General features: G+C 48.1%; 1 protein-coding gene across 1 annotated transcript in view; it reads right to left on the bottom strand.

Moving 5' to 3' along the window:
- Positions 1–14,817: 14,817 nt before the first annotated feature.
- Positions 14,818–16,386, bottom strand: part of LOC116969399 (TNF receptor-associated factor 3-like) — a 6,925-nt gene continuing 5,356 nt past the window's right edge. Inside the window, exon 5 of the mRNA XM_033016272.1 lies at positions 14,818–14,916. Within this exon, the coding sequence (XP_032872163.1) occupies positions 14,818–14,916 (99 nt within the window). The remainder of the gene's footprint in view (positions 14,917–16,386) is intronic.

Raw genomic sequence — 16,386 nt, 5'->3', positions numbered from 1 at the left:
TTGCTTCCTGTCTGCCAGCCAGTTCTCTATCCACATCAATACTGAACCCCCAATACCGTGTGCTTTAAGTTTGTATACTAATCTCTTATGTGGGACCTTGTCGAAAGCCTTCTGAAAGTCCAGATATAACACATCCACTGGTTCTCCCCTATCCACTCTACTAGTTACATCCTCGAAAAATTCTATAAGATTCGTCAGACATGATTTACTCTCCACAGGGAAGATAAAATGTTTCACCATTCACCTGCTGATCCTGGCATTGTTGGTCGGGTTGGAAGGCTGCATTCTTCTGGTCATCATCCACCTCGTCGGGTAATCCCGCAGAGACAAACGTAAGGACAATGAACTATTTAACACTCTGACCAGTCGAACTGGGGGTTCAGTGTTTCACACACTATCCATTCCCCCTCTGGGACTTGTTGGTTCAGTGTGTCACACACTATGGTTTCAGTAACTAGAGGATCTAAGCTGTAAGGAGAGGTTGAGTAGGCTGGGTCTCTATTCCATGGAGCGCAGGAGGATGAGGGGAGATCTTATAGCGGTGTACAAAATCATGAGAGGAATACATCGGGTAGATGCACAGATTCTCTTGCTCAGAGCAGGGGAATCGAGGACCAGAGGACATAGGTTCAAGGTGAAGGGGAAAATAATTTAATATGAATCTGAGGGGTAACTTTTTTTCACACAGGTGGGTGTATGGAACGAGCTGCCAGAGGAGGTAGTTGAGGCTGGGACTATCCCAACGTTTAAGAAACAGTTAGACAGGTACATGGTTTGGAGCGATATGGACCAAACGCGGGCAGGTGGGACTAGTGTAGCTGGGACATTGTTGGCCAGTGTGGGCAAGTTGGGCAGAAGGGCCTGTTTCCACACTGGATCACTCTATGACCCTAATATGACTCTAATTAAGATGATTAGACTTTTTGTTTTCTCCAGAATGCAAGAAATTGAGGGGAGACCATATGGGACATAGAACAGAGAAGATTGAGGGGGGATCTTATAGAAACTTACAAAATTCTTAAGGGGTTGGACAGGCTAGATGCAGGAAGATTGTTCCCGATGTTGGGGGAGTCCAGGACAAGGGGTCATAGTTTAAGGATAAGAGGGAAATCCTTTAGGACCGAGATGAGGAAAACATTTTTCACACAGAGAGTGGTGAATCTGTGGAATTCTCTGCCGCAGAAGGTAGTTGAGGCCACAGTTCATTGGCTATATTTAAGAGGGAGTTAGATGTGGCCCTTGTGGCTAAAGGGATCAGGGGGTATGGAGAGAAGGCAGGTACGGGATACTGAGTTGGATGATCAGCCATGATCATATTGAAGGCTCGAAGGGCCGAATGGCCTACTCCTGCACCTATTTTCTGTGTTTCTATGTTTCTAATTCAGCACATGAATGGGCCCTTAGTTCGGCCCACAATGTTTGTTACAAGCATGATGCCTAGTTAAACTTGTTTCATCTGCACGTTCCTTGTGTCTCTAATAGTATATTTTCTCTTTTTATCTCCATTTTTTCACGGGTACTATTCTGGATCAAAGGTGGGTCGATGCTACACACTTTAACATTCAGTTTAACACTCCCTCTTCTCCCCTCTCCCATCAGGCAAGAGGCACAGAAGTGTGAAAACGCACACCTCCAGATTCACGGACCGTTTCTTCCCGGCTGTTATCAGGCAACTGAACCATCTTACCACAACCAGAGAGCGGTCCTGAACTACTATCTACCTCGCTGGTGACCCTCGGACAAGCCTTGAGCGGACTTTGCTGGCTTTACCTTGCACTAAACCTCATTCTATTATCATGTATCTGTACACTGTAAATGGGTTGATTGTAATCATGTGTTGTCTTTCTGCTGACTGGTTAGTAGGCGGCAAAAAGCTTTTCACTGTACCTCGGTACACGTGACAATAAACTAAACTGAACTAAGGGATGAGTATAAGGATATCTAAGGTGCCAAGCACCCCTTTGGAGTGGACATTTTGGTTACTGCTGTTATTTGGTTCCTTCTGTTATTTGTAAGAATTTGCTTTCATTAGTTCATAAGTTGCAAAAAGTCGTAAACACTGCCCAGTCCATCATCGGCTCTGACCTCCCCACCATCGAGGGGATCTATCGCAGTCCCTGCCTCAAAAAGGCTGGCAGCATCATCAAGGACCCACACCATCCTGGCCACACACTCATCTCCCCGCTGCCTTCAGGTAGAAGGTACAGGAGCCTGAAATCTGCAACATCCAGGTTCAGGAATAGCTGCTTCCCCACAGCCATCAGGCTATTAAACTCAACTCAAACAAAACTCTGAACATTAATAGCACCTTATCTGGTTATTTATGTGTATATATATATATTCCATGGTATATGGACTCACTGATCTGTTCTGTATTTATTTATGCCTACTATATTCTGTTGTGCTGAAGCAAAGCAAGAATTTCATTGTCCTATCTGGGGCTCATGACAATAAACTCTCTTGAATCTTGAATCTCTTGATAAGTTCATGTAATTGGAGCAGAATGTGGCCATTCAGCCCATCGAGCCGTTCAATCATGGCCGATCTCTCTTTCCCTCTCAACCCCATTCTCCTGCCTGCTCCCCGTAACCTTTGACTCCTTTACTAATCAAGAACCTGTCAATCACCGCTTCAACAGATTCACCACCCTCTGGTTAAAGAAATTCCTCCTCATCTCGTTTGACGGCACTGGGCCTGTACTCGCTGGTGTTTAGAAGAATGAGGAGGGGGGGGTGGGACCTCATTGAAACGTACCGAATAGTGAAAGGCTTGGACAGTGTGGACCAGACCAAGTGTGGACCCGTTGGGCCCCATCCCCCAACACAATATTCCACCACTGACCCATAGCCCCCAAATGTGCAGGTCACATTGTGACGCGAGTCACGGCAACACTCCCCCAACTGCACAGGCGTGGCTGGCAAGTGGGAGCCCGTCTGCAATGTTTTTAAAGTTCAAAATAGCAATAACCTGTAAAATATAAGATTCCCCTCCTCCATTATCTTCCCTCTCCCCACCCTTACACCAACCCTCCTCTGCTCCCTCCCCTCACCCCCACCCCTCCCCTCCTCCCTCTTCCCCCTCCCCTCCTCCATTACCTCCCCATCCCTCTTCCCACCTTGTCAAATGGGATAGTCGAGGACGGAGATACAGGGAGAGAGAGTAAAGGGATGGTTAATGACCCCCAGAATTAACGGGAAAAGGAAGCTCACAAAGGGATAGGAGCGTAGGGCCAAGTGTAACAGGGATCGATGTGAAAGGTGAGATGCGTAAGGAATTAAAAGTATTGTATATGAATGCGCGAAGTATAAGAAGTAAAGTAGATGAGCTTGAGGCTCAGTTAGAGGTTGGTAGATATGACATTGTGGCGATTACTGAGACGTGGCTGCAGGAGGATCGGGCCTGGGAACTTAATATTCAGGGCTGTACATCCTATAGAAAGGACAGGCAGGTGGGCAGAGGAGAGGGGGTAGCTCTGCTGGTGAGGGATGGAATTCAGTCCCTTGCGAGGGGAGACATAGGGACTGACGAGGTAGAGCCACTGTCACTGGTCACTGAAAGTTGGCGTGCAGGTACAGCAGGCAGTGAAGAAAGCTAATGGCATGTTGGCCTTCATAACAAGAGGAGTTCAGTATAGGAGTAAAGAGGTTCTTCTGCAGTTGTACAGGGCTCTGGTGAGACCACATCTAGAGTATTGTGTACAGTTCTGGTCTCCTAATTTGAGGAAGGACATCCTTGTGATTGAGGCAGTAGGTTCACGAGATTGATCCCTGGGATGGCGGGACTGTCATATGAGGAAAGATTGAAAAGACTAGGCTTGTATTCACTGGAGTTTAGAAGAATGAGGGGTGGGTCTTATAGAAACATATAAAATTATAAAAGGACTGGACAAGCTAGATGCAGGAAAAATGTTCCCAATGTTGGGCGAGTCCAGAACCAGGGGCCACAGTCTTAGAATAAAGGGTTTAAGACTGAGGTGAGAAAAAGCCTTTTCACCCAGAGAGTTGTGAATTTGTGGAATTCCCTGCCACAGAGGGCAGTGGAGGCCAAGTCACTGGATGGATTTAAGAGAGAATTAGATAGAGCTCTAGGGACTAGTGGAATGAAGGGATATGGGGAGAAGGGAGGCACGGGTTATTGATTGGGGAAGATCAGCCATGATCACAATGAATGGCGGTGCTGGCTCGAAGGGCCGAATGGCCTCCTCCTGCACCTATTTTCTATGTTTCTAAGACTAGGCGAGGAGTGAGTTCGAAGTTTCTGACACCATGTTGAATAAAGATCAGACTCACACAATGTGATTAGAATCCATAGTATTTTATTAGCAACTCTGTAGATGTAACTCAAAGAGCTTTCATCTCAGCATGTATACTACTAGTCTAACAGAGAAAGAGAGAGACAGAGAGAGCTCTCTAATAAGCCTGTGGGCGGAGCAACAGTATGACACTAATCCACACTCCCACACACCAAAGACGTACAGGTTTGTAGGTTAATTGGCTTCTGTAAACTTGTAAATTGTCCCCAGTGTACAGGATAGTGCTAGTGTACTGGGATCGCTGGTCGGCACGGACTCGGTCCGCCGAAGGGCTGTATCACTAAACCAAACACTAAACTATGCCCACTGGTTCTTGATTCTCCACACCTCTATAAGATCACCCCTCAGCCTCCTGCGCTCCATAGAATGGAGTCCTAGCCAGACCAGCCTCTCCCTGTAGCTCAGGCCCTCAGGTCCTGGCAAGGTCCTTGTAACACAAATACAATGATCCTATTTACCGTTACTGCTCTGTGGCCTTCTATGTCTTGGGGTGTTTATACAAACACGTCTAATCACTTGTTCAACGCTGTGGGGATTTCACTTCTGCAATCGCATCAGACAGTGTGGGAGTGTGTGTCAGAGACTCCAACAATTGGTCGTCCCAGCCCCCCCTCCCCCCCCCGTAAATAATTCTTCCCCGAATCGCCCAGACTTATTGACTAAACATTTGCCCTGTTTGTTTTGCCGGTGTGTGTGTGTGTGTGTGTGTGTGTGTGTGTGTGTGTGTGTGTGTGTGTGTGTGTGTGTGTGTGTGTGTGTGTGTGTGTGTGTGTGTGTGTGTGTGTGTGTGTGTGTGAGAGTGAGAGAGTGTGTGTGTGTGTGTCTGTGTGTCTGTCTGTCTCTGTCTCTGTCTCTGTCTCTGTCTCTGTCTCTGTCTCTGTCTCTGTCTCTGTCTCTGTCTCTGTCTGTGTCTGTGTCTCTGTCTGTGTCTGTGTCTCTGTCTGTTTGTCTGTGTGCAGCATGTAAACGGGTTAGGAGTAAACGGGTCCTTTTCACAATGGCAGGCAGTGACTAGTGGGGTACCGCACGGCTCAGTGCTGGGACCCCAGCTATTTACAATATATATTAATGATTTGGACGAGGGAATTCAATGCAACATCTCCAGGTTTGCAGATGACACAAAGCTGGGGGGCAGTGTTAGCTGTGAGGAGGATGCTAGGAGGCTGCAAGATGACTTGGATGGGCTGGGTGAGTGGGCAAATGCATGGCAGATGCAGTATAATGTGGATAAATGTGAGGTTATCCACTTTGGTGGCAAAAACAGGAAAGTAGACTATTATCTGAATGGGGGCCGATTAGGAAAAGGGGAGATGCAACGAGACCTGGGTGTCATGGTACACCAGTCATTGAAAGTAGGCATGCAGGTGCAGCAGGCAATGAAGAAGGCGAATGGTATGTTAGCATTCATAGCAAAATGATTTGAGTATAGGAGCAGGGAGGTCCTACTGCAGTTGTACAGGGTCTTGGTGAGACCACACCTGGAGTATTGCGTACAGTTTTGGTCTCCTAATCTGAGGAAAGACATTCTTGCCATAGAGGGAGTACAGAGAAGGTTCACCAGACTGATTGCTGGGATGTCAGGACTTTCATATGAAGAAAGACTGGATAGACTCGGCTTGTACTCGCTAGAATTTAGAAATTTATAGAAACTTACAAAATTCTCATGGGGTTGGACAGGCTAGATGCAGGAAGATTGTTCCCGATGTTGGGGAAGTCCAGGACAAGGGGTCACAGTTTGAGGATAAGGGGGAAGTCATTTAGGACAAAGATGAGAAAAACATTTTTCACACAGAGAGTGGTGAATCTGTGGAATTCTCTGCCACAGAAGGTAGTTGAGGCCAGTTCATTGGCTATATTTAAGAGGGAGTTAGATGTGGCCCTTGTGGCTAAAGGGATCAGGGGGTATGGAGAGAAGGCAGGTACAGGATACTGAGTTGGATGATCAGCCATGATCATATTGAATGGCGGTGCAGGCTCGAAGGGCCGAATGGCCTACTCCTGCACCTATTTTCTATGTTTCTATGTTTCTATGTGTGCGTGTGCGTGTGCGTGTGCGTGTGAGTGTGTGAGCATCTGTCTTTTGGTTAGTGCGTGGACTACGTGTTCTACAGCCCAGCTTTAACCGAGTGAGTGGTTCAGCGGACCGTGTGAACGACTGTATGTATTTCTGACATTGCGAATGTGTCTGTATTAATAACTTCGCATCCGTGTCACAGACGCCTGTGAATATGTCTGTTCTGTCAGAATATCCGACAATCATTTGTGGTTTTAGAATTTCCCCCACTGAGTCTCAATGTATGTGGACATCAGCTAATGTACTTGTGTGTGTGTGTGTGTGTGTGTGTGTGTGTGTGTGTGTGTGTGTGTGTGTGTGTGTGTGTGTGTGTGTGTGTGTGTGTGTGTGTGTGTGTGTGTGAGTGCGTGCGTGCGTGCGTGCGTGCGTGCGTGTGTGTGTGTGACTGTGTGTGTGTGTGTGTGTGTGTGTGTGTGTGTGTGTGTGTGTGTGTGTGCGTGCGTGCGTGCGTGTGTGTGTATGTGTGACTGTGTGTGTGTGTGTGTGTGTGTGTGTGTGTGTGTGTGTGTGTGTGTGTGTGTGTGTGTGTGTGTGTGTGTGTCTCTGTCTCTGTCTCTGTCTCTGTGTCTGTCTCTGTCTCTGTCTGTGTCTGTGTCTGTGTCTGTGTCTGTGTCTCTGTCTGTATCTGTGTCTGTGTCTCTGTCTCTGTCTGTATCTGTGTCTGTGTCTGTTTGTCTGTGTCCAGCGTGTAAACGGGTTAGGAGTAAACGGGTCCTTTTCACAATGGCAGGCAGTGACTAGTGGGGTACCGCACGGCTCAGTGCTGGGACCCCAGCTATTTACAATATATATTAATGATTTGGACGAGGGAATTCAATGCAACATCTCCAGGTTTGCGGATGACACGAAGCTGGGGGGCAGTGTTAGCTGTGAGGAGGATGTTAGGAGGCTGCAAGATGACTTGGATAGGCTGGGTGAGTGGACAAATGCATGGCAGATGCAGTATAATGTGGATAAATGTGAGGTTGTCCTAGCCAGACCAGCCTCTCCCTGTAGCTCAGGCCCTCAGGTCCTGGCAAGGTCCTTGTAACACAAATACAATGATCCTATTTACCGTTACTGCTCTGTCGCCTTCTGTGTCTTGGGGTGTTTATACAAACACGTCTAATCACTTGTTCAACGCTGTGGGGATTTTCACTTCTGCAATCGCATCAGACAGTGTGGGAGTGTGTGTCAGAGATTCCAACAATTGGTCGTCCCAGCCCCCCCCCCCCCCCCCCCCCCCCGTAAAGAATTCTTCCCCGAATCGCCCAGACTTATTGACTAAACATTTGCCCTGTTTGTTTTTGCCGGAGTTTGTGTGTGTGTGTGTGTGTGTGTGTGTGTGTGTGTGTGTGTGTGTGTGTGTGTGTGTGTGTGTGTGTGTGTGTGTGTGTGTGTGTGTGTGTGTGTGTGTCTCTGTCTCTGTGTGTGTCTCTGTCTCTGTCTCTGTCTCTGTCTCTGTCTCTGTCTCTGTCTCTGTCTCTGTCTCTGTCTCTGTCTCTGTCTGTGTCTGTGTCTCTGTCTCTGTCTCTGTCTCTGTCTGTTTGTCTGTGTGCAGCATGTAAACGGGTTAGGAGTAAACGGGTCCTTTTCACAATGGCAGGCAGTGACTAGTGGGGTACCGCACGGCTCAGTGCTGGGACCCCAGCTATTTACAATATATATTAATGATTTGGACGAGGGAATTCAATGCAACATCTCCAAGTTTGCGGATGACACGAAGCTGGGGGGCAGTGTTAGCTGTGAGGAGGATGCTAGGAGACTGCAAGATGACTTGGATAGGCTGGGTGAGTGGACAAATGCACGGCAGATGCAGTATAATGTGGATAAATGTGAGGTTATCCACTTTGGTGGCAAAAACAGGAAAGTAGACTATTATCTGAATGGGGGCCGATTAGGAAAAGGGGAGATGCAACGAGACCTGGGTGTCATGGTACACCAGTCATTGAAAGTAGGCATGCAGGTGCAGCAGGCAGTGAAGAAGGCGAATGGTATGTTAGCATTCATAGCAAAATGATTTGAGTATAGGAGCAGGGAGGTCCTACTGCAGTTGTACAGGGTCTTGGTGAGACCACACCTGGAGTATTGCGTACAGTTTTGGTCTCCTAATCTGAGGAAAGACATTCTTGCCATAGAGGGAGTACAGAGAAGGTTCACCAGACTGATTCCTGGGATGTCAGGACTTTCATATGAAGAAAGACTGGATAGACTCGGCTTGTACTCGCTAGAATTTAGAAGATTGAGGGGGGATCTTATAGAAACCTACAAAATTCTCATGGGGTTGGACAGGCTAGATGCAGGAAGATTGTTCCCGATGTTGGGGAAGTCCAGGACAAGGGGTCACAGTTTGAGGATAAGGGGGAAGTCATTTAGGACAAAGATGAGAAAAACATTTTTCACACAGAGAGTGGTGAATCTGTGGAATTCTCTGCCACAGAAGATAGTTGAGGCCAGTTCATTGGCTATATTTAAGAGGGAGTTAGATGTGGCCCTTGTAGGTAAAGGGATCAGGGGGTATGGAGAGAAGGCAGGTACAGGATACTGAGTTGGATGATCAGCCATGATCATATTGAATGGCGGTGCAGGCTCGAAGGGCCGAATGGCCTACTCCTGCACCTATTTTCTATGTTTCTATGTTTCTATGTGTGCGTGTGAGTGTGTGAGCATCTGTCTTTTGGTTAGTGCGTGGACTACGTGTTCTACAGCCCAGCTTTAACCGAGTGAGTGGTTCAGCGGACCGTGTGAACGACTGTATGTATTTCTGACATTACGAATGTGTCTGTATTAATAACATCGCATCCGTGTCACAGACGCCTGTGAATATGTCTGTTCTGTCAGAATATACGACAATCATTTGTGGTTTTAGAATTTCTTTTACTGAGTCTCAATGTATGTGGACATCAGCTAATGTACTTGTGTGTGTGTGTGTGTGTGTGTGTGTGTGTGTGTGTGTGTGTGTGTGTGTGTGTGTGTGTGTGTGTGTGTGTGTAACTCAGCGGGTCAAGCAGCATCTGTGGAGAAAAGGGATGGGCGATGTTTCGGGTGGAGACCCTTCTTCAGATTTGCAGATTCGGAAGGGTCCCGACCACAAAGGTCGCCTATCTTCCTTCCTCCACAGATGCTGCCTGACCCGCTGACTTACTCCAGCACTCTGTGTCTATCGTGGCCCTGTTTCCGCGCTATATTATCGCTCTAATAATACTCTTGCTTAAAGATCAGAAATAGCCACTTCTGACTTCAGCTGCTCGCTAGCGCGCTCGGCCCGATGTGTTGACGCTCACATGGAAATAGAGCGAGTGCTGGTCCTTCAAACCGCGACACAAGCACCAAGTCTACTTATTGTTGTACAGGCGGTCAGAGACAGGGAGAGAGAGAGAGGGAGAGAGAGAGTGAGTGAGAGAGTGACACAGAGAGAGGGAGAGAGACAGAGAGAGGGGGGGAGTGAGAGAGGGGAGAAGGAGAGAGGGGGAGAGAGAGAGGGAGAGTGAGAGAGAGAGCGAGAGAGAGAGAGAGAGAGAGAGAGAGAGAGAGAGAGAGTGAGTGAGTGAGAGCGACAGAGAGAGACAGAGAGAGAGAGAGAGAGAGCGCTTCTGAAAGACGCGATTAGTTGAGTTGAGAGATACAGTGTGGAAACAGGTCCTCGTGTTATCCCGCTTTCTCGACCACTATCTTCTCACTCGGGGGCAATTTTACAACAGGGACAATTAACCTACAAACCCGCACGTGTATTGTGATGTGAGATTGGATGGAGAGAGAGAGGGGAGGCTGGAGAGAGGAGGGTTTAGTACAAAGTCAGTTGGCATCTACAAGGTAGACGGATTGACCGGCGACCAGGAGATACAAGGTACATCCAGCAAGACTTGATCGCGGCGGGGGAGAAAGACACACAACTCTAACAAAGGTAGACTTTAGAATTACATCTGTACAGTGTTCATTGTGTGTGTGTTCGGGCTGTTCATAACAAGAGGATTTCAGTATAGGAGTAAAGAGGATCTTCTGCAGTTGTATAGGGCTCTGGTGAGACCACATCTGGAGTATTGTGTACAGTTTTGGTCTCCTAATTTGAGGAAGGACATCCTTGTGATTGAGGCAGTGCAGCGTAGGTTCACGAGATTGATCCCTGGGATGGCGGGACTGTCATATGAGGAATGATTGAAAAGACTAGGCTTGTATTCTCTGGAGTTTAGAAGGCGAGGTGGAATCTTATAGAAACATATAAAATTATAAAAGGACTGGACAAGCTAGATGCAGGAAAAATGTTCCCAATGTTGGGCGAGTCCAGAACCAGGGGCCACAGTCTTAGAATAAAGGGGAGGACATTTAAAACTGAGGTGAGAAAAAACGTTTTCACCCAGAGAGTTGTGAATTTGTGGAATTCCCTGCCACAGAGGGCAGTGGAGGCCAAGTCACTGGATGGATTAAAGAGAGAGTTTGATAGAGCTCTAGGGGCTGGTGGAAACAAGGGATATGGGGAGAAGGCAGGCACGGGTTATTGATTGGGGACGATCAGCCATGATCACAATGAATAGCGGTGCTGGCTCGAAGGGCCGAATGGCCTCCTCCTGCAACTATTTTCTATGTTTCTATGTTTCTAAGTATCTCGGAGACACAACAGACTGCAGATGCGGGGAATCTTTACGCGAGTCACAATGGGCTCAGGATCTGGCCGCTGACTTTCCATTTCGCCTGTTTGATTTATCCAGTGATGGTGGGGCCCGGCGCCATAGTGTGGATCCTGTCTGTGGCCGCGGGTGAGTTGCCTTTCTGTTTCTCAGTGGGGTAGCTCTTGGGAAGAGAGGGGGAGAGGGGCAATGTGGGGTGGGGGGGACGCGTGGGGAGACAATAGTGTTGCCAACTGCCGACAATAGTGTTGCCAACTAAATTGGTTTCGCCCTTGTCCCGTATTTGACTGCTACTACTCGGGTCGAGGGGACTGTCGGGTCGGACCCCGCCTCACCCGTCCCGACGTAGTGCAGCCCATGGAGTGCAGCAGCAGCAGCAGCAGCAGCAGCGCCTCGCCCGTGGCCTCGTCGGTCGGTCGGCAGCCCGGCCAGCTGTCCGACCTTCGGACCTTCGCTGACCACTGACACCACCACCACCGCCTCCTCCTTCTCACGGTCGATCGGCCGTTCATGAGTTGGACGGGGCGCCGGACTTTGGCGCGGCCCCCCGGGCCAAAACTCCTCAGCTGGCCCCGCCGGCTGGGCTTTGTGTACAGTCCAGCACCCGGGGCCAACTCATCATTCACCCAGCCACGGCCCAGTCGGTCAACGAATTGCCGTCGGGAATTTGTCCCGTCTTTTGACCTCTCGTCCCATATTTGGGAGTGAGGAAGATGCCGACCCTAGGGGGCAAGCCTGTAGATTGTAAACCGAGTTATTGGCCATATGGAGGTTTGGAACGTGGAAACATCCCAAAGTTAAGTGGGAAATGGACACAAAATGCCGGAGTAGCAGGAGTATAGGAAAGAGGTTGATCTAGGAGTGCAGGTGCATGGTTCCTTGAAAGTGTAGTCACAGAACGGCCTTTGGCACATTGGCCTTCAACAGTCCAATTTAAAGCATAAATGTTGCATTTTAGTATTGAGTATAGAAGTTGGGAGGTCACGTTGCAGTTGTATAAGACATTGGTGAGACCGCATTTAGAATATTGTGTTCAGTTCTGGGCACCGTGTTATAGGAAAGATATTGTCATGTTTGAAAGGGTTCAGAGAAGATTTACGAGGATGTTGCCAGGACTAGAGGGTGTGAGCTATAGGGAGAGGTTGAGTAGGCTGGGTCTCTATTCCATGGAGCGCAGGAGGATGAGGGGAGATCTGATAGAGGTGTACACAATCATGAGAGGAATAGATCGGGTAGACGCACAGAGTCTCTTGCCCAGAGTAGGGGAATCGAGGACCAGAGGACACAGGTTCAAGGTGAAGGGGAAAATATTTCACAGGAATCTGATGGGTAACTTTTTCACACACAGGGTGGTGGGTGTATGGAATAAGTTGCCAGAGGAGGTAGTTGAGGCTGGGACTATCCCAATATTTAAAACAATATCTGGACAGGTATATAGGATAGATGTGGAGGGATATGGACCAAACGCAGGCAGATGGGACCAGTGTAGATGGGTCATGTTGGTCGCTATGGGCAAGTTGGTGGAACGGGCCTGTTTCCACGCTGAATCACTCTGTGGTTTTCAATGTGAGGCGAGGGTAGGAGAGAGGCATAATTGAGAACCTGAGGGAGAAACATTCCTTACACAAAGTGGGATAGATATAGGGAACGAGCTGCTGTAGGAGGTAGTTGAGAGGTGCTATCATGCCATTTAATAGACATTTGGACAGGTATATGTGTATGAAAGAACTGCAGGTGCAGGTTTAAATCGAAGGCAGACACAAAATGCTGGAGTAACTCAGCATCTCTGGAGAGAAGGAATGGGCGACGTTTCGGGTCGAGACCTTTCTTCAGACTGATGTCACGGGAGAGGGCGGGACAGGGATAGAATGTAGTCGGAGACAGTAAGACTGGTGGGAGAACTGGGAAGGGGAAGGGGATGGAGAGAGAAATCTGAAGTTAGAGAAGTCAATTCAGATTCAGATTCAATTTTAATTGTCATTGTCAGTGTACAGTACAGAGACAACGAAATGTGCATACCGCTGGGGTATAAACTTCTCTACATCGGTGAGACCAAGCGCAGGCTCGGCGATCGCTCCGCTGAACACCTCCGCTCAGTCCGCCTTAACCAACCTGATCACCCGGTGGCTCAGCACTTCAACTCCCCCTCCCATTCCCAATCCGACCTTTCCGTCCTGGGCCTCCTCCATGGCCAGAGTGAGGCCCAGCGCAAATTGGAGGAGCAGCTCCTCATATTTCGCTTGGGTAATTTACACCCCAGCGGTATGAACATTGACTTCTCTAACTTCAGATAGCCCTTGCTTTCCCTCTCTCTCCATCCCCTCCCCCCTCCCAGTTCTCCCACCAGTCTGACTGTCTCCGACTACATTCTATCTCTGTCCCGCCCCCTCCCCTGACATCAGTCTGAAGAAGGGTCTCGACCCGAAACGTCACCCATTCCTTCTCTCCAGAGATGCTGCCTGTCCCACTGAGTTACTCCAGCATTTTGTACCTGCCTTGTACAGGTACATGGAGAGGATAGGGTTGGAGGGATATGGGCCAGGTGGGACTAGTGTAGATGCGACATGTTGGTCGGTGTGGGCAAGTTGGGCCGGGAGGATGGCCTGTTTCCATGCTGTGTCACCCTGTGACTGTACACAAAGTGCTGGAGTAGCTCAGCGGGCCAGTCAGCATCTCTGGAGAACATGGACAGGCGAGGTCTCGGGTCGGGCCCGTGAGGGTCCATGTAACTAGCGGGTCCCAAGTACCAAGTAGACTTTGCTTGCCGCCCCCAGGTGTTGTCGCTGAGAAGATCGCAGTCATTCAGGACACGTCCACCATTGTGGCCACTGAAGGCGACACAGTGATTCTCCCGTGTAGTCACAACGCCACGGATCAAATATGGGCCGACCATTGGTTCAAGGGAGCCACAAACGGGGCGCATGTTTCCAATGAAACAGCGGAGTACAGAGGTCGTGTCTTCAGACTCAAAGCGCCGGATGCACCGGCTCCAAACGAAAACGCTTCCATACAATTGAATGACGTGCGGGTTAACGATTCCGGCCTGTATTTCTGTCAGGTGCAAACTATGACGAGCGAAGCATATGGGACAGGGACGTATCTCACGGTGAACGGTAAGCGATCACTCCGCTATCTCCAGTGAATCAGACCCACAGCCCGCGACAGAAGTACATAAATAAATGAATGAGTGAGCGAATGAGTGAATGAAACGCTATTATCAAATGCCCTTCTTTGTGGTCACTAGATTTCCACGCTGTATCTTTCTCATCATTCGTTAAATGTCTCTATTAACATCGTATTAACATGATGTGTCACCATGTAAATTGTAAATCAAATCGAGCGAGAGAGATGTGACTGATCCATGACACTAGCCGATTAAAAACAACGTATTTCCTCAGGCAACCACATCCAAACAGGGAGTGTAGGAAGGCATGAAATCCTGGAGTGGGCGGGGGGGGGGGGGGGGGCGTTCCCCCACTTCCCATGTTTTGAGAGGTGGGGGACAATCCCCCTCCCCCCCCCCCCATGTTTTGTAATCTGGATTTCGAATTTGGGTGTAAAAAAAATAATTTAATCTCCGCTTTCCGCGAGACAATGGGGGTGTCACTGTTAAGCGATTGTTAAATGTCTCTATTAACATCGTATTAACATGATGTGTCACCATGTAAATTGCTCGTTTTAGGCTTCCCCCCAGTCTAGTTTCCGTCAGAAACACTGAATCAAGCACTTGAACAACTAATCTTTATTTTAACAAAGCACAATCACATTCCAAACACTGTACCTACCCCACCGCGTGTTCGATCCTCGTATCTGCCTGATCAAGCCCTCTAGGCCTCGCTCGAGCAGAGACGCTCCAGAAGGTCACACAGTCCCAAGAAAAGATCCAGTAGCGAGCAAGATAGTCCACTCCTGGTAAATCCAATAGGCTGACGTGTAGTACGCAACGGAGCGGAATGTGGGCTATTTCTTCGGCCATTTCAGTAACCCGACCCAACTTAGTATATCCCTCTCGCGGTGTAATCAGTGTTGCGGGGAGAACAGTTTGTGTGTGTGATATAGTGTTAAATACATAATTCACACTTCTGTTATTTTTTGTTAATGATTAATATGTTAATAAATTATAACTCTGTTAAAAATACATTGCAAACGTCCCCGCAACTTTACCCCGGCGTCCCAGCCGTGCTGATCCTGGCCAGACTCCCCACACGCTTTGGAACCAACATAGGCATCTTTTTGCATTTGATTGTGAGGCAGAGAGGCAGAAAGAAAATAAGGAGAAGATTTTTACCAAAGATCTTTGATTTTTTACGAGGATGTTTCCGTAACCGGCTTCCGTCTCCGCACTAGTTTCTTTGCTCCGCTATGGGATCTTTGGTGCGGAGACGGAACCTGGTTACAGAAATAGGGCCGAAGATTACCCTTGACTCTGCCCATGACCGTACTGTCGAGTGATCTATCTTGCTTGCTATTGGATCTTTGCCTAAACTCTCTCCCAGAAGATCGACGCTGAACCTCGTGGCAGCAAACTTTTATATGTCCCGGGACCTCGAGGGGCCGAACCACATGGGAGTGGTCTCTTAATAATCCAATTACAGATATTGATTAACCCCATACATAACAGACATTTCCCTAACCCAATAATACAGCAGCTCACCACATTGTATTCAAACCGGACTTCTCAAGGAAGCCAACCTAGAAACATTTACGTTTGCAAGAAACCCAAACAAGGCTCAATACCTCATCCAATCAACACTTGGCAAAGCCAAATTCTGTAACATTATTTACAATTATTTCCAAGATGGTTTGCAGCCATCCAATCCATTCTATGCATTTTGCACCTAATTGACAGGGTCTGCAGAAGTTCTTATTCTTTTCTTGCAAATTGTATCTAGGCTCTAGACACACTGGCACCACTCTGCAGCTTGTCCCAGCTCTGCAGAGAGCAATTCCAAATTGACCAAATCTCTCAGCAGTCCTGAAGCTTTTACCCCCAATTTTAATGTCCTAGCCTATCCAATTTGGCCGGGATTAACAGAGGTGTCACTGTTAAGCGCTTGTCTCGCTATTAACATCGTATTAACACGATGTGTCAACAATTGTGTTTTGACCTTCTAAAGCTGTCTGATGCTGGTACAGTTACCATTTGAACTAATTGGATGTATTGGTCGATGGGAAAGATTTAAAGGGGTATCAGATTTAAAAGGGTCAGGTCATTAAGGAGTCCGGTCGAACGGGTTTCCTGGCTGGCTTGCAGGTAAGTCCCTCATTCATGTCACTCACGTTATTTAGTATGTTTTTCTCATCTCTCTCTCTCTCCCCCCTCCAAGGTTTGTGCTTCTGTTTGCCTTTATTTGCTTCAGTTTTATTTGTTTAAGTGTTATTTATCACATTGTAGC

Source organism: Amblyraja radiata, unplaced genomic scaffold (genome assembly GCF_010909765.2).
Source record: "Amblyraja radiata isolate CabotCenter1 unplaced genomic scaffold, sAmbRad1.1.pri S36, whole genome shotgun sequence".
Taxonomy (NCBI): Eukaryota; Metazoa; Chordata; class Chondrichthyes; order Rajiformes; family Rajidae; genus Amblyraja; species Amblyraja radiata.
The sequence above is the reverse complement of the archived record's forward strand: the minus strand, read 5'-3'. Positions and strand labels throughout refer to the sequence as shown.